General features: G+C 42.6%; 1 protein-coding gene across 1 annotated transcript; it reads left to right on the top strand.

The window, feature by feature from the left end:
• Nucleotides 1-1,885: 1,885 nt before the first annotated feature.
• Nucleotides 1,886-18,885, top strand: EXOC1L (exocyst complex component 1 like). The gene is made up of 3 exons (XM_024102736.3): nt 1,886-2,209; nt 7,472-7,602; nt 16,249-18,885. The coding sequence occupies exons 1-3, from the start codon at nt 2,089-2,091 to the stop codon at nt 16,510-16,512; spliced, it is 516 nt and encodes a 171-aa protein (XP_023958504.1). The 5' UTR covers nt 1,886-2,088; the 3' UTR covers nt 16,513-18,885.
• The last annotated feature ends 239 nt before the right edge of the window (nt 18,886-19,124 follow it).

Here is a 19,124-nt window from a genome sequence, read left to right as displayed (position 1 = left end):
TGCTGAGGAACCTTATGGAAACATCTGCTGGGTGACAAGCATAGTTAACCATAGGTTAGAAGCATATGTATTCTGCTTCCAAGGGAGTATTTAACACTTCAGAGGATGGCTTCCTCTTTCCCTCCCAAATGCATCTGGCCAATCCTGAATAGTGTTACATGAGGACAGGCAGATTCTTTCCCAGCTCAAGCAGGTAATCAGTTTATAGAAGCATGAGGTATAGCTATCTCATAATGGCAGATATTATTACTGGTCATAAAGCTGTCCAATCTCTTTAAAAGGTTTTGTTAACTATTTGACTTGATAGCCTCCTGAAGAAGTAGATTGTACAGATTGCCACGGCTGTATAAAGAACTGTAGCTTTTGTTTGATTGTAACGGTAGACCTTTTAGTTTGTTCAATTGTCCCGGCGACTCCCGCTGTTCTCAAGGACAACAGGATAGGGCAGACCTGGTCAGTTTGCAACATGCCTTCAGAGCTTTGCAAATCTCAAGTAAAACTCCCTGCTTCCAAATAAAAAATACTTTGCAATGTCTTCTCAGTAACACATTTCTCTGCATGCCACTTACCATACTGTGCAAAAGTAATGACTGAACAGCTTCATATAAGTTGTACCATTAAATGAGATCAAGTATCAGAGGGGTAGCCGTGTTAGTCTGAATCTGTAAAAAGTAACAGAGGGTCCTGTGGCACCTTTAAGACTAACAGAAGTATTGGGAGCATAAGCTTTCCTGGGTAAGAACCTCACTTCTTCAGATGCAAGTAATGGAAATCTCCAGAGGCAGGTATAAATCAGTATGGAGATAACGAGGTTAGTTCAATCAGGGAGGGTGAGGTGCTCTGCTAGCAGTTGAGGTGTGAACACCAAGGGAGGAGAAACTGCTTCTGTAGTTGGATAGCCATTCACAGTCTTTGTTTAATCCTGATCTGATGGTGTCAAATTTGCAAATGAACTGGAGCTCAGCAGTTTCTCTTTGGAGTCTGGTCCTGAAGTTTTTTTTGCTGTAAGATGGCTACCTTTACATCTGCTATTGTGTGGCCAGGGAGGTTGAAGTGTTCTCCTACAGGTTAGTCTTCAGCCTCTGTTTCTCATTTAATGTAAAAAGTGTTTCACACGTGCATATTACTGATGGGACAATAGAGCCGTTAGTTCATTAAAAGTAGATATTTTTTCATTGCTAGATCAGCAAAGCATCATATCGGAGCAAAACCATCTATTCAAATTGCTATTAAAAATCCATGACACCTTTAGATTGAAATAAGCCTACAAAGAAGTTTATAACCTCTGCAAACAGAGGTTGATAATGACAGATTTGTCACACTTTTTTTGGACATGAGATCTGATTTAATTTTGAAGACAAGGGAAGGAGGAGATGGGTGTGAGAACTTGAAAAGGTGTCTCATAAGACACCGCAGTGATTGCTGCAAACGCCTTGTGTGATAAGGAAGGGGTCAGTTTGGAGGATCAGATTGCCAAACAATAGGCCAGATTCACCCTGATGAAAATCTGGATTTGGACTAATGCTGAAGCTACTTTTCGGTCTGGAGCCAAGAGCTGGTTGGCACTTTGCTCTGAAGCAATGCACGCAGACCTGTGGGGAAAGTTAAGTGTTCGGCAGCCGCGCTACTGTAGGAGAGGAGGGAGGGAAAGGGTGGGTAGATAGCCCTGCTTCTGCCTTTCCTCTTGCCAGTGGTAATATTCTTAATGGAAGATGATCCCAATCAATACCTCCAGTCAGCTGTTAACTGATGGGTATAATGGAATCAAACCGAGGTCGTGGGTCTTTATTGAAGGTTTGATATTAAAAATGCCTGCGCAGGGTAACAGCCGGGGGGCTATATATGTCCGCAACACCCATACGCACGAGTATGCCCCCCCCACCACCAAACTCTGGACAAGCCGCAGAGAGTCAGTGCTGGGCGCGAGTGGCGGCAGGCGGCTGGGAAGTTGGAGGTTTGTCTGAGGCCTGATCGGGGTGTCTGCAGAGACCGAGACCCCCGGGCACCTGCTCGGGAGCCGCAAGAGACCCAGAGAGAGAGAGAGAGAGAGAGAGAGAGTCACCATCAGCCTCGCCTGCCGCGAAGGAAATGTCCTCGCTGGTGAAAGAGGACTTGCAAAAGAAGCTGTTTCACCCCCTGGGGCAGAGCCTGCGGGAGTTCATAGAGATCGAGTGCTCAGCCCACGACACGTTTTACCTCTGTGCCGCAGGTAACGCAGGGGCGGAGGGGGCAGGTGTATCGGTCTCTAGGAAGGAGCCCCGCGCTCTGCGAGCAAGCGGCGGGCTCGCCCTCTCCCACGCGCGTCCGGGCTGCGGGCTCCCAGCGAGCCTGCGAACGATGCTGGGTCCTGCTGCGGGCCCAGCTCGGGCCCTGATTTGCATTGGTCACTAGGTGCATTCCAACATCTGCATTGCACATCAGGCTCTTATATTGATGGCAACGGTGCCAGGCGCTGGAGGGGAACGTTTGCCCTAGTTTTGTGACTCAGGGGAGTCTCCCTGCAGCACGCTGGCTGGCAGCTGACCTTGCACCTTCCCGTTTCGCAGATCCTGGAATACTTGCATGTGGAATGTGCATGGTACTAGACTGATGAAGAACTATTTTGAAGTTGTATTCAAAGGGCTCTAATGCAAGCTCTTTCCCCGTGGCGGTCTGGACAACTGCCCTTAGAGCAGAGACTTGTCCCGTGGTGGGAATAGCAGGGTCGGTGGGAGGGGACGGCGGTGTACTGAACTCTTAGGAAGTGCTGCTCCTCTCAGAAAGGTTTTTAACTAATGATCCTGCGTCCAACTTAGGCTTTGGCCTAGTATAATTGAAACAAACGCAGGGCGCTTGTTTCGATATTAAACCAAGTGTAGATACAAGCAAAGAAGATGGCACAGAAGCCTCGTACGTGAGACCTTGTGGCTCTCTTCTTGGTGAAGTGTAACTGACAGCTACCTTTGCTCCGCTGCGCGCCAGACTCCTAACCTTAAACCCGAGGAGACGGGTGTCTGGGGCCTTGTTCCTTTATGTTGGCTGTTGACACGAATATAGCCTACATTTTACGATCGTGCCTGCGCCGCTGTCCATTGTCTGAAGGATCTTCCTTTGTTAAATGGAAGGCTTAAAGCGTCGCTTTCATTAATTCACAGTATGTGCAACAGATTATAATTGCATAGTAAGAAGGATCCGAGATTTCCACATGAGGATGTTTAGGAATAGCCTCTGGCCCAAGCACATTGTGTGTGGTAATAAAGCGAGTGACAGTATAGAACAGTAACTGGATAGCCCCTTAGCCACATGCGTTTTCCAAATGCATCGCTGAGAGTGGATAGAAACTGTTCACGCAGCGAGAAGAGAAGGGGGAGAGTAAAATTTGCCGCCCTGTGTTATAGCAGGGCATCGCCACTGAAATAAATAGTTTGAACAAGAAAAGGGTAAATCAGTGAAGAATTTGGTCCGATGATGTTGGGCAATAATATATATATATAGGGCTTGATCCCGCACGATTAAATGCGGGCATAACTCCCATTGACTTCAATGGGAATGTTGCCTGAATAAAAAGTAGCGGAGCCTATAATGCGAGCTTGTATTTGAAATAAGTGGCGAGCAACTAAACTGCAACACTTCCTCCCGCTGTAGTTAATGGCATTAAATGGGTTGGAATCTTTTGGGACAGGCCAGTATGTTGCCAGATTGCTGTCTCTGCTGTCAGTCTCAATCAAGCAGTTCCTTTGCAGTCTTAAAATGTGGACATGCATAAAGCAAGAGGAGTCTGAAACCATTAGCCTTGTCTGAAGTCTCTCTAGGTTTCTCATTTGTATCTAGTTCGGGGCATTTCCTTGTCTACAGCATGACACCTACTGCATTGCTCAGAATCCCTGCACTTTTGGAAAGTTGTAGCCAACATTTAGGAAGTTGAAAATAGGGTTGGAAAGGAGTATGCATTTTTTCCCTACTTCAGACCAGTTCTGAAAAGCACCAGATACATAGTTGTTTATAATACACAAAAATGAGATTGTGAATAGTTTAACATTTTGTATTGACTATTTGCAAGCATATTTTGTGTAGCTAATTGCCTTTAAAAGACTGCTATTTTATAATACTAATTGTATTTTTATAATAACCATAACATTCTTCAGTAAACATGTTCTCTTCCTCTTTTTTTAGTGTTTGCAGTCCCCATCCCCTCATTGTGTTTAAGTATAGTTTCTTGTTATTCATTGCCTGAAGTACATCTTTGTTTAAGCCAAGGGATTGTGAATGTTCATTACTATAATAAAGTAAGATTGTTCACTGTGGCATAACCTTATTACTAGAATATTTACAAAAAAATTCATTTCAAATGTGTCTGCTATATAACTTTGTCAATGCCTATTTAATAAATATCACCTAGTGAAATACATTTAGAAATCAATGAAATTGTATTGTTTATACCACTGAAAGCTGTTCAGAATTAGGGAATTTATAAATATGATTAGTAGGTAGAAGTGAATATTACTTTCTGCTCCCTTTTTGTTCTTGAGGTTCAAACCATGTGCTACATATGGGCTTCAGGAATTTTTGTGAAGGTTGATAGTTTGTACAACTATGACAAATATTTTTTAAAAAAATCAGATTAAAGTTATGTTATGGAACATTCAAAGGGAAAAAAAGAGAGCAAAAGCTCCTTCTGAAATATTTGAGTGTTGTTTCCACAGAATAAAAAGAACAAACCAGTGAAGAAATCATCTAAACAAATTCACCTAATGGAGAATCTCTGTAGACATAATGGAAAATATACTGAAATTTAAGAATGGAGAGTGAGTGTGCGTGCGCGCGCGCGTGTGTGTGTGAGAGAGAGAAACCCCCCCACTCTAACATAGTTGGGTAAGTGGTGGGCACAGAGTAAATCTGATCCTGAAAGTTGGTGAGCATCCTCCAATTCCTACTGTAGTCACTGAGAGTTCAAGTTGCTCAGCACCTTGCAGGATACAGTCCTTAATCCTGACCTAAACAGCTCTTTCTAATCCGGGAAGTTTCTTGAATAGAGCCTCCCAGTGATATCATATAAGGTCAGAATGGGTGATGGCTTTGTGCAGTATCCATAAGGGATTAGGAGCCTAAATTTGTTTTACTTTTTACTGACTTTTCTATTTTAAAAAATTCTGTGAACGCTGAAAACAGGTTGGTATTTTTGTGCATTTAGAAGATGTACAAATATCAGGCATGAAATCTTTTAAAACAAAATTGTTACTGTTTTAATATCCTTTAAATACAGACAAATGTTTTCTAATTCTTCACAAGTGACAAGTATATATCCTAGCAGCACAATTAGTGTAAGATCAAAACATTCTACCTAAAATCTTATCCTTTCAATAGTAGTCTCAATTTATTCTTCCTGGTTAACCTGTATTATGCCTGTCAATAGCTTGTAAGAAAGAAAATATTGTAAATAACCAAATATTTGCATAGATGCAAACAGAAACCTTTAGCAGACTATCCCATTTAAAGCTATACTACAATAAAACCACAATGCGGGTAGATAAATGCTGCTATTTCCATGCCATATTCCCAATATTGTCTCTCTTTACTTTCATAGTGGCAAATGGTAAAAGTCTGGAATTAGGATATTATATACTCCCCTACATTGAATCACTAATCAACCCAATTAGTGGCAAAACTGAAACGTAGAGATGTCTAGCCATTTTTAGCAACTGCGTTTTGATGTGGTTAGGAGGGATTGCAATGACATCTTAATATCATCCATTGGAAAATACAAGCATCCCCAAACTGCATCTCTTTTTCTTCTGTAAAACACCCCAGGAAACAATTTAAACAATCCAAGGCACTATAATGTGGCTCCTCTCCCCCAAGAAGAAATTTCAAACCTAAATTAAATGGGAAATCTGAGAAATGCTGATGTTATACAATTTGTCACGGGAATATGAGGAATAGGAACTTGGATAACCTAAATTACCAAAGAAGTGAGGACATTTTAGATGAGCTAGGACTTCACTATTTCTAGGGCTGTTTCTTAACACATGTTCTTCTCAGATGTCATATGATTTTAACTCCTAGTTGGAGTCTAGAGCCTAGCACTAGAAAAAAGCAGTAATTAGTTGGGTTTCCCAACAGACAGGGCCAGGAAGAAAAAAAAGCAAGCCACCCTGTTTTACTGTGCATTTGCAGGAAAAACTATATTCAGTGTATTTGTTGTTTTGGGTTTGTTTGTCTCTGTATTTCAGGATGAAATACGGGCTTAACCCAGTAAACCCTTGCACATGGGAGTAATCCCTCTTCTGTAAGTAGAGTTATACACTTTAGCAAGAATTTGCAAGATCAGGCCCTACACTTGTTTTTATTTTAAATCTGTTTCTATTATTTTTTTAAGTACAGTAAAATGATTGACAAAAAAGCATAAAACTTCCTCCACAGGGACTACCAATTTCTTACTAACAAGGCAGGGCAAAAGAAATTTGGATAGGAAGAAGTTATTGCCAGATGTCCAGGAATTCCATTTTAAAAACATGCTGTGCTTCTAGTACTGGTCTTCACCCTTTTTCTACAGCTTTCTACTCTCAGACCAGATCACTCCCCCAGAGGGTATGTGATGATGTCTAGTGATGAGGTCAGGCCGCAGCTGCAGGGGAAGAATGGTTTTGGAGTACTATGCTGAAGAAGCAGGCCATTAGGTCAGAGGTGTACCACTTCTCAGAAGGGTGCCAGAGTTACAACTCTTTGTATGAAGCCATAGACACCATCTGACAATTAAAAAATAAAATAAAATAAACCTACCTAATATAGGTGTTCAAATTCCAGTGTTCCCCCACTAATTCACATGCATAATCTACAATACTGATCTCCTTTTCAGTGCTTAATGCAATTAATTAATATTGATGAGGATTATGAAGAGTTTTTCTATCCTTCCTTCACTTACTCCCTATTAGCAGAAGATAATCACAGACAAGTTGGAACTTCAAGTACTATTTCTTAAATACTACATGTTATTTTTGTTTTGTATTATATTAATATTTTATAGGAAAACAGATCTTCCATTCATAGGACGTGTATTAATGTAAATGCACAGACTCAGAACTGATTTTGGTCACAGTCCATCAACTCAGTGGACCTTTGCATGTGCATGGTGCACAACTGAAGTAAGTAGGATTCCAGCCACATGAGGATCTACTTGCACAGATCTAAAGGCAGGATCAGGGCCTTAATGAGTGTATTCTTTAGTAAACCCAACAACAAAGCTTTCCCACAAACAAGATTAGTCTTTACAGGTTGGGTTAGGGTGAAAAAAAAGAATCTATTAAAAGCAAATAGAGTTTATGGGCTGCAAACATTGGGCTAAATTCTGCTCGCTGTGCAAACAAACCCATCAAGTTTCATATAGCTCTAGTTTTTAAACTATTGTTTAAAATGCAGCTTGATGAAGTATTTCATTTTCAGATATTTTGGAAAGCAATTGTCTGTTTGAGTAAACTAGTTTTTTGTCTTGCAGTGACTAAAGGTGGAGAAGTAGAAATATCTATGGTGAAACACTTTAGAATAGATCTGGATGAGAAATATGAAATGGCTGAAAAGTGGCTTTTGAAAGATCTGGAGATGATTGATGGAAAAGAAGCAGACGCTGTAAGTGCTGTATTTTATTGTAAGTTTCTATTAGCACAATGCATTTATGTTACAATTTGTGACAACAGATGAGGTGCAGTTCTACTAAGAAAGATTCTGTAAAAAAAAAAAAAAAAGTGGCATAATGGGGATACAGATTTCTCATTTGTCAGAGACTCCAGATCACATTTGCTCCGCTTACAATAATTTTTTTTTGTCAGCTCTGTAAACTCAGCTTAGATATGAGAGTCAAGATAGCCTATTTCTTGCTTGTATGTTATTGTAGAACTAGACAGGGCTGGCTCTAGGTTTTTTGCCGCTCCAAGCAAAAAGAATGGCTGGAATGCTGCCCCTAGAATTGTGCCACCCCAAGCACGTGCTTGCTTTGCTGGTGCCTACAGCCGGACCTCGTAATAGAGATTTTCCCAGTCACTTTTTGACCTCAGCTACACCAGTGTAAATCTGGAGTAGATCAGTAGATTAACATTGGTGTAACTAAAAGGAAAATTTAACTCAATGTCTTCAGTTGAGTTACTTACATATAATTGAGGGCAGGATATTTGAACTTGGAATAACCTGAGTAAAGATGAGGAAAATTCCAGAATTTCAACTTGCAGAACTTTATATAAAATTCTGCAAGGTGTGGGGACAAAATTATTCCTATCAGTGGAAGCAGCATCTGGGGATTCTGCCCCCTTAGCTCACAAATTCTGAGGTCCTCATGGCTCTCAGCAGATCTTCAGGATGCAAGAGCATCTGCCTACTGTGCTGCCAGGGAATCCCCAGACCATGCCTAGTCCCTGAACATTCCCAAGTGTTGCAGAGTGGAGAAGTAAGTGGCACAAATTTGTGTGCCCAGAAGGTAGCCTGCACCTATAGATATGGAGTGGGAACATGGACCTTTAACTAACAAATCTATTGATTTAATCTTGCTTTTTCAAAATTAAAAAAAACTAAATTAGTGTTTGTATACAAACTTGCACGGGTTTAACTAAATCACTTAAAGATTAAGTCCATGTGCACCTAAACAAGGCCTAAGACACTTAACTTTCAATGATTTACTCTTTTTAAATAGATGTAGTGACCACACACTATTTTATTACACTGGAGCTTTCCCATGAAAACCTCCACAGATATAATGAAAAAGAGGTGGACCCAAAGACATGGAGCTAGCAACTGCATTCCCATGAACTGCAATCTTGAAATATTTGGGACCAAATCTTGCTCACATTACTTGGTTCCTCTGAATGTTTTTCATGAGTAAAGTAAACAGGATGTATATATCTTTGATACTTATACAGCCCTCATCACTAATCTGAGCACCTGCAAGTCTTTTAATGTATTTATCTTCACAACACCCCAGTAAGTTGGGGAAGTACTATTATCCCCATTTTAAGATACAGAACTGAGGCACAGAGAAGCTAAGTGACTTGCCCAAGTTCACACACAAAGTGTATAGCAGACTAGGGAGATCCAGGTTTAATTTCCAAGTCTTAGCCTAGTGCCCTAATGACTGGACCTGCAGCTAAAGGATTCAAATCAGTAGTAATTCATGTGTAACTATGGAAGGGGCAAAATTGGCAGTAAAAACAGACATCAGAACAAACCCAGAGACAGAATTAAATTCAATTTTACAGAAGATGAAGGTGCATTGAGGAAAATACCTTATTGCATTTACAATACAAGATTTTAATAGATATTCAGCCAAATGAATATAATCCAAGTACAAATACTGCAATAAATTCTACATAAAAATGAATTCATGCAGAGTTCTCAAAGAAAAAAATCAGTGCAATTTTCTTCCAAGAAAAACAAATCTTGGTCTGAATCATTCACCCCCAAAAGATTGTCCCTCTTCACACCTCTCTCTCTCTTCAATGGAATGCTAAATTGTATTATACTGTTCAGCCACTAGATGGCTCTGTGTGAAATACAGTACTTCCTTTAAACAAACCTCAGCCATACCTGGCAGAGCATTAAGGGATCTTATGATGAACATATCTTAAAGGCAAGCTGTACAGCCAGTCCATATCTGATACAGAACATGACATGGTGTCAGGAGTAAAGAATAGAAACAGAAGGGAAAAGGCTACAAAGGTTGCAAACCGAAGAAACAAAGCAACAAAGGTTTCAGGATCTCATCAACGTACCACTCTTCAATGCCCTAGAGAACTTCAACTTCTATAAACCTTCAGAATGGAAAGACTGGAAATAATATTTTGCATGGCAACCAAGCTGAACCAAGAAACTGGAGATATACAGCTATTGTCTTTATTTTATGCTATGGGGAAGCAAGCAGAGCATATCTTTAAGTCCTTTGACTTCACTGAAAATAGTCAAAGATAACTATGAAAGGGTTCTGACTATGTTTGATGCATACTCTATACCTCATAGAAATGTTTATGAAAGAGCATGTTTTCACCAGGGAATTCAAGAACCAGGGGAAAATGTTGAATGTTTTATAAGAGCTCTGTGTACATTGTTTGAAAACTGATTTTAGGGAAGGCAAGACGTGAAAATATCAGACTGTAGTGGGGTGGCCACCACACTCCATGAGAAAAAGGGCTGGAACAAGCCAGAGAGGCTGCGCAGACCAGCAGCCGATCAGCAAAGGCCTATGGAGAGCCAGTCAGGACCGGGGTTGACCCCATATAAAGCCTGCCTAGCAAAGGAGACTAGCAAGGGGGAGGACTGGCTCCTGAGGTAAGGAGTCCTATCAGGGGGTAGCTGTGTTGGTCTGTATCCACAAAAAAAAAAAAAAACCAAGGAATCCAGTGGCACCTTAAAGACTAACAGATTTGGACATAAGTTTTCATGGGTAAAAAACCTCACTTCTTCAGATGCATGGAGTGAAAGTTAGATGCCTGCATCTGTAACTTTCACTCCATGCATCTGAAGAAGTGAGTTTTTTTTACCCACAAAAGCTTATGCCCAAATAAATCTGTTAGTCTTTAAGGTGCCACCGGACTCCTTGTTGTTTTTGAGTTAAGGAGATAGCACCTTGGACAGAGCAGTGCTGGGCAGGCTCAGGGGAGCAGAGGAGAGCTCTGGCCCAGTTACCTGCCAGGCTGCGGCCCCTGATAAAAAGGGTCGAGAAGGTGCACGGGGCCAAAGAGGAAGTGGCCCAGGGAAGATAGGCGGACAGGAGGGGAGAGAAGGAGGGCAGAGAGAGGCTGCTGCTACAGGGTCCCTGGGTCGGGACCCAGAGTAGTGGGTGGGCCTGGGTCTCTCCTTTCCCCCCCCCCCTTGCACTGCACCTGGCCACGGAGGAGTGTGGCCAAAATAGACTGCAACTTGCCCCTGAGGTGAGGGGCTAGACTTTGGGGTTGTGGCTGGCCACTGAGGCAGGTGCAAGCTAAAGGACTGATGTTAACTTCCCCTCCCCCCGGAAGGGGGTGAGACTGGAGTAGTGGGCACTGCCAGAGGGTAGTGTCCTGAAGCAGATGCCTCTGAGCAGGGAACAATGCAGGTCCCAAACCAGCAGAGCAGACAATGGGCGAGACACCACGCGCAGAAGGTGCTCCACGGCTGACAAGAGCTAATTCCTGGAGCAACGAGCAGGAGGCGCCAGCGGTGATGAGTCCTGACCCCATTACAGACTGGTAATTGGGTTAACAGATAAAAACCTTTCACAGCAGCTACAACTGCAGAGAGATTTAACCCTAGCCACAGTTATACAGATAGCAAAACAGTCAGAATTAGTCAAACAGAACAAAAGGCAGGAGCAACTTGAAAAGCCTGAAACTAGCCTAGACGCTATAACAGACACTTGAGTGTTAAGGCATCATAATAAAACCCCTGTGGCAAAGAGAGAGAACTCCCAATCTAAAAAGAATAAATTCCAGCCAACATGCACAAGGTATGTGTCACAGGGTCCACTCACACAGTGACACCTCCTGCTGGCCATCCTGGGGATTAGTTCTGCCAGGTGGTGCACTTTCTTCAGGTGGTGCCTATCCCATCGTCCTCTCCCTCTGCAGATCCACCTCACTCCAGGAACCGTGGCATCCTCATCATGACTCAGCCCTTCAGCCAGGTCACTAAGATCCTCACCTTCCAGGGAATTCAGAGTCTTTCCAGACCTGCTGTCTGTCTAGCATCTGCAATGCCCAGGCCACTCCCCAGTAGCTGGTAGGGGAACCCAGGCCTGCCCTCTACTTGGGTTCCAGTCCAGGGACCCTCAACCTCAGCAGTCCTGAGCTTTCCTCTCCTAGCCCTCACTGCACCTTCCCTAGACTGCTTCCAACCACTGGTCCCCCTTCTCTCTCTGGGTCTACCAGCTCCAAAACCCTTCTCCCTCTTGCCAGGAAATGACTGCATCCTACTCACTCTGCAGTCTCAAAACACTCCTCCCCATTTCCAGAGAGTGTCTGCCCTTTCTCAGCAGCCCCCACTGCTTACAATTTCCTATCTTTATAAGTCCAGCCCAGCTCAGACCTGGACTCCTTTACTCATTCACGGGATTACTTGGCCACCTGATTACCCTCAGCTGTGGCCTGTTGGATTAATTAACTTTCTTTGCCTTCATTAACATTTTCAGGGCAAGTGTGGGTTGAACACCCATCACAGTGTGGAAAAAGACATATCCCAAGAGATGATGTATTTCCAGCTGAGGCACATGGTGTAATAATTGTACAATATATGGACATGTCTGCGTCTGTTTGCTGCACCAAAGCAGTCAGGGAGTTGATTCATATTATAGACAATCAAAAGTAATTGTTTCTGGAATCTATCACTTGTGATGACAGAGCCTGCCTGGAGAGCAAAACTGAATATTCAGGGCAAGACTACTGACTTTAAAACTGACTCAGGAGTTGATGTCTCAGTCCTCTCAGAAGGGATGTACAATCACTTTAACCCCTCCCAGAGCTTAAGTTGCCAGACACAGCTCTGAGTAACCCTGGAGGTATTCTGAACTGCATGTACCAGTTCATCACAGAAACAGTTTACAAAGATAAAAGCTATGCATACATAGAAAATCAGGAGGTCATCTAGTCCAACCCCCTGCTCAAAGCAGGAGCAACCACAACTAAATCATCCCCACCAGGGCTTTGTCAAGCCAGGCTTTAAAAACCTCTAAGGATGGAGATTCCACCACCTTCCTAGGTAACATATTCCAGTGCTTCACCACTGGTGAAATAGTTTTTCCTAATATCCAACCTAGACTTCCCCCACTGCAACTTGAGACCATTGCTGCTTGTGCTGTCATCTGCCACCACTGAGAACAGCCGAGCTCTATCCTCTTTGGAACCCCCCCTTCAGGTAGTTGAAGGCTGCTATCAAATTCCCCCTCACTCTTCTCTTCTGCAGACTAAATAGCCCCATTTCCCTCAGCCTCTCCTCTTAAGTCATGTGTTCCAGCCCCCTAATCATTTTTGTTGCCCTCTGCTGGACTCCCTCCAATTTTTCCACATCCTTTCTTTAGTGGGGGAGCACAAAACTGGATGCAGTACTGCAGATGTAGCCTCACCAGTTCCGAATAGAGGGGAATAATCACTTCCCTCGATCTGCTGGCAATATTCCTACTAATGCAGCCCAATATGCCATTAGCCTTCTTGGCAACAAGGGCACACTGTTCATATCCAGCTTCTAATCCACTGTAATCTCCAGGTCCTTTTCTGCAGAACTGCCGTGTAGCCAGTCAGTCCCCTGCCTGTAGCAGTGCCTGGGATTCTTCCACCCTAAGTGCAGGACTCTGCACTTGTCCTTATTGAACCTTAGAGGTCTTTTGGCCCAATCCTCCAATTTGTCTAGGTCACTCTGGACCCTATCCGTATCCTCCAGCGTATCTACCTCTCCCCGCAGCTTAGTGTCATCTGCGAACTTGCAAAGGGTGCAATCCATCCCATCATCCAGATGATTAATGAAGATGTTGAACAAAACCAGCCCCAGACTGACCCCTGGGGCACTCTGCTTGGTACCGGCTGCCAACTAGACATTGAGCCGTTGAGCACTACCTGTTGAGCCAGACGATCTAGCCAGCTTTCTGTCCACCTTATAGTCCATTCATCCAATCCATCCTTTAACTTACTGGCAAGAATACTGTGAGAGACCATATCAAAAGCTTTGCTAAAGTCAAGGTATATGATGTCCATCGCTTTCCCCATATCCACAGAGCCAGTTATCTCATCACAGAAGGCAATCAGGTGGTCAGGCATGACTTGCCCTTGGGGAATCCATGTTGACTGTTCCTGATCACCTTCCTCTCCTCCAAGTGCTTCAAAAAGGATTCCTTGAGGACCTGCTCCATGATTTTTCCAGGGATTGAGGTGAGGCTGACCAGTCTGTAGTTCCCCAGATTCTCCTTCTTCCCTTTTTTTAAAGATGGGCACTCTGGTTGCCTTTTTCCAATTGTTCAGAGTGCCTAGGATCAAAGACCAACAACCTTCTCAGCTGCAATATGGCAGCCCTTATGGGCTAGTGAAAGAAATTGATGACGGATATGATAATAGGGGACTTTTGAAATGAGATCCAGTACAAATCCACAAAGACGACAATGCTGAACCATACAGTATATAAAACATACCTACCGAAGAGTCTCTTTGGAAGAGACTAGATGCAGATTTATGCAAAGTCAGAGGACATCAAAATCTGTTTGGAGTGGATTGTTTTTCCAGGTATATAGAAATAATGCACTTGAAAGAAATAACATGTCATAGTGTTACTGAGAAATTGAAAATTATCTTTTGATCACTTCTGTATTCTAGAAAAACTAATGACAGACAACAGACTACAATTCACTGCAGCAGAATGTAAGTCATTCTGAATGAAATATGATTTTGATCATATTATTAGCATCCCACATTGCCCACAAGCAAAAGGAGATGCTAAGAAAGCTGTACACACAGCCAAGAAAATCCTACAGCAGGAAGATCCATTCCTTGTTCTTCTGAGTAACAGAGCAATGCCAACAGCAGCTACTGGATACAGTCCAGCAAAACTCCTGATGGGAAGACAACTCAGGTTCTTTTCCAAAACTTGAACAGTAGTTCTATCTCCAACATGACCAGACATGAAGTAGCCCAATAGGATAAAAAGGCTAAAAAAAAAAAAAAAAGCTTATGAACACTTTTACAACATATCACTTGGTTAGAGAACTGCCAGATCTACCACCTGGCGACCATGTTTTTGTCAAATTAGATGGAGAAAAGGGATGGACAACTCCAGCTGCTGTAAAGAAATAATTCAGCACCACGATCATATGTGATTGAGACCAACAGTGGAGAGTTCAACAAAAACTGTCAACGTCTACAGTTTGTTCCTCAGAAAGAACAATGAGCTGAACAAACTCTACAAATGGCAGATGCAGAACATGAAGAACACTCAGATTCCAAACTGACCAGAGACAGTCATTGCAGCTAGCTAGATGACCGATTTGTTGTGTTTGGATCATGTAATTAGAAATTTAACACATTTCAGAGATATTTAACAGACTGATCCATACTGAACAAAGCGTGTGATAGTGTAAATATTGTAAATGGTGGGAATGTAGAACTTAAAGGGGGAGATGTAATGGAATGCTAAATTGTATTTTACTGTTCAGTCACTAGGGGTGTGTGTGTGTGTGTGTGTGTGTGTATGTAAAATACCTTATTTAAACAAATCTCAGCCATACCTGGCAAAGCCTGAAAGGATTTTATGATGAACACATCTGGAGTGTATATGCAAGCTGTGTAGCTCGTCCATGTCTGGTACAAGAACATGACACTCCGCTCATGCCCATGAGGGGGAAGGGTCAGTCACATCTCCCTTCCCATACTATGAGTACTTTATGCACTCTGTGTTTATGGTAAATCTGGGTGAATTAGGGTAGGGGGTGGACGACATGTCCAACCACTCCCAGCCCCTCCTGGCTCCATGCAGCTTAGGCCAAAAAAAATAACAGTTTAGGGCTGATTTATCTTTCCTCTCGTCACATCCCAGAGCTCCCACAGCCATGGCAGCCAGAAGGACTTGCTCATAGCATGGCTACACTGAACTGCACTCCCATAATGCAGTGATTGAGGGAGCTATCTGAGGGAATCCTCCCAGAGATTTCCTATTCCAGAACCTCCTCCCACAGGTTTTTTTTCATAGGAGGGTATGATCAAGGCCTGTCTTATTTCTGATGAAAAAACATTTAATCATAAAGTCATTAACATTAGGATAAATGTTGATAATAAACTACAGCTAATGACATTCACAAAGTTTAATTTAACAGGTTTAATTTTAAAGCCAGTGTTAGCATTAAGCAAGCAGAGGAGCCAGTAAACCTAGAAATCTGCAATATAGGCAAAGAAGACAATCAATACTCTTAATTTGATAGGGGAATTTATTTATAATAGGAGATAAGTGCTCTTCATACAGTACATTTTGGACAATATTACAGTCCTGTACATTTTAAAATTGTGTCTTATAATTGTCACAAGTTGTAGTGTGTTCATTTGGACAAATCCTGAAACCCGTGCTCACATCATTGAGAGTTATACCTGATTACAGACTGTTTTAGGGCATTCTTGGTAAAAATTTAAAAGAACCACCCCTGTAGGAATGTCTATGGATTGTGGAAATATTTCATGAATCCATTATAGTGAGATAAAGACTACAAGGTGGCTAAGCATAAAACAATAAATATTGCTGTTCCAGTGCCTATAAAGCTAGTAATTTCATTCTCTCAATTTTTTTTAGGATAATCCATATTTTGACATGCACTTTGAGAAGGTCTACAGTTGGGAAGCATATAGCTGTGCATCTAAATATGCCTTTGCTCGAACGTTAAACAAATTGAACTACATGTACCTTAAAAAGGACTTGAAGATTGTGAACTTCGATATAACCTACATAAATGATGATTCACTCTGGTCATCCAACAATGGGGACTGTTTAGTACTTATGAAGATATGCTTCTATGCTTCCAACCTTTTGTGTCTGTCCCTGTGTCCTATGCCATAAAGATGGATTTTATAACAATAAGGTGACTAGCTGGCTTCCAGTGCCAGATTCCAACAAATCTGATATAAAAGATAAGTGCTATGCAGTATTTGCTATTTAATTTTACATATCAACCAAAACCAGAAACCTCATTTTTATATAGATAATGAACTGTTTCTTTCAGTAAGATCCCAATCATGCAAACACTTACACACCAGCCTTCATAAAGGTAGTGCCACACGCAGCTGCAGTTACATGCAGGCTCTCTGTCCAGCCCCTGCAATGAACCAACAATGGAAAGGCTACAGCTAAGGCAACTCCCCAGGCATGCACCCCCTCTGGAGTATAAACGCAAAAATTATACCCTCTTGCACTGCACAGGGAACTATAAAGAGTAAGCTCATAAAGTTCACCCCCTCCCTCAATGTAGAGAGGAATATGCAATAGCCTTTACCCCTTGAGCTAAGATTCCCACACACTTCACTCCAACTCACTGGTTTAGATAAAGCAAAAACAAATTTATTAACTACAAAAGATAGATTTAAGGGATAGCAAACAGATCAAAGCAGATTACCTAGCATATAAACAAAAAACACAAACTAAGCCAAATATACTAGGTAGATTGGATATGAATTAGCAGATTCTCACTGTAAGAGATGATACAAGCAGGTTGCAGATTCTTAAGGGGCAAGCTGCACTTGCTTGGTTCCCAAACCAGTCTGTGGAAAAATATTGACATCCCAAGATGGAGTCCACAGACATGTGGTCTGGTCACATGTCCTTCTAGAGAGTCATAGCAGCCATTACTTGGAGGCTCTCTGTAGGATTCTCAGGAAGGTTCCCCAGGTGGGAGATAAGCTTCTCCTAAGGCCTATTCTTTCCTAATGGCCCATTGCCCTGAATAGGCCCTTCCCCACCCACTATCTAGACTGAAAGCATCTTGTCTAGTGGGCATTATCCAGGTGTAACTACATTTGAAATACAGATACATAGTCAATATTCATAACTTCAGATAAAAATGAAATATGCATAAAAATAGGATAATCATATTCAGCAATTCATAACTTTTCCAATTATACCTTACATGATTTATCTTGCATAAAATGCATCATAATTATGCTATAACCAATCATAATAATATCACTATGAAAAATATGGGATGCATTGTCACTGTGGGGAAGCATGTGTCTATTATACTTTTTTTACAGAGTGTCAAATACTTTTTCATTTTTAACTTCCATCACTTGTGCTACCCTCTTAACAATTTAAAGTTAATATTTCCTGATTAATTTTGCCTCTTTCTATTTGCCCCTTTTTGGAGCACAAGTGAATACAAATATATATATTTTGTTCACATCATTTTCTTTGAATCAACTTTGATGCTAACCTAGTTTTGGGAACACAGTTTAACATCCACACTTTCTTCAGCTCTGGAGCAACAGTGACACTGGATAGGAAAGGCTCTGAGTTCCTACAGAGTATTCTTTTCCAGGTTGGGTCTTGCTGAAATGCTCAGGGTCCAAATGACCATCATATTTGGGGGCAGAGACCTTGGGGATTTTTCACCTTTCTCTGCTATATGGGGCCTAGGTCACTTGCAGGTTTCTACTGGAATAAATGTTGAATTCTCTGTAACTTTAAATCTTTAAAGAGGACTTCAGTAATTCAGCCAGAAATTATGGGTCTATTACAGGAGTGGGTGAGTGAGGTTTTGTGGCTTGCAATGGCTCTAACAATTTCTCAGCATATTTTCAGTATGTTACTTAAATGCATATTAATGCCTTTGATTAAATGTAACAATTTAAATAATTGGGTTGCTTTTTAAAAAGCGTTCAGCATTAGCCTACCTCTGCTTCCATTGAAGTCAGTTGTTTTACCATTGAGTTCAGCACTGGCCTAATTGCTCCCATTGAGTGCTTTTGGGAATCTCTCTCATAGTCAATTGTAAGAGGTCCGGACTCACCTCTGCAGCACCTCCTGCTGGTCATCCAGGGAATTAGCTCACCAGCCTCTGGAGCACCCTCTGCAGGCCAGTGATCTGCCTTGTCCTCTGCACTGGCCCCCCGTGTCCCTCCCAGGACCCCTGTGCCCCTTGCTCTGGGTGCTGCCCCCTGGCAATACCCATACATATGCTAGGTCTCCCCTCCCAGGGGAACCCCCACCCACTAACCCCACCTCACCTCAGGTGAAGGCCACTGCCAGTCACCAGGTAGCCCCCACTCTCTGGGGCAGACTGCAGTATAGGCCACTCATCATCAGCAAGGTTGGGTTCGGACCTGCTGCCTTGGCCTAGCCCTGGGCTGCCCTCTGCAATCCCCAGTACCCCTTGGCCTATTACCAGGCCGCAGCCTGGGGCTATCCAGGCTGGAGCTCCCAGCCCTGCTCCGCTCAGGTACACTATCTCTAGCTTGCTGCAGCCAGGCCCTTCTCTCTCTGTATTCAGAGAGAGACTCTTGAGCTCTTGGCTCCCAGGCTTCTTATACAGGCCAGCTGGGGCCTGATTGGGGCATGGCCCAGCTGTGGCTACTTCCCCAATCAGCCCAGTAGCTTTCCCCTTTGCCCCAGCCCTCTGCCAGGGCTGTTTTAAACCCCTCAGGCAGGAGCGGGGTAACCACCCTGCTACACAATATTAA

This window comes from Chrysemys picta, chromosome 5 (assembly GCF_011386835.1).
Source record: "Chrysemys picta bellii isolate R12L10 chromosome 5, ASM1138683v2, whole genome shotgun sequence".
Taxonomy (NCBI): domain Eukaryota; kingdom Metazoa; phylum Chordata; order Testudines; family Emydidae; genus Chrysemys; species Chrysemys picta.
This window is presented reverse-complemented; position numbering and strand designations above follow the sequence as displayed.

Excerpts from the sequence above, each read along its gene's own strand:
- EXOC1L (XM_024102736.3), top strand. The coding sequence starts at position 2,089 with ATGTCCTCGCTGGTGAAAGAGGACTTGCAAAAGAAGCTGTTTCACCCC. Across the intron at positions 2,210-7,471 it reads GTTTTACCTCTGTGCCGCAG|TGACTAAAGGTGGAGAAGTA; the intron begins GTAACGCAGGGG and ends TTTGTCTTGCAG. Across the intron at positions 7,603-16,248 it reads ATGGAAAAGAAGCAGACGCT|GATAATCCATATTTTGACAT; the intron begins GTAAGTGCTGTA and ends AATTTTTTTTAG.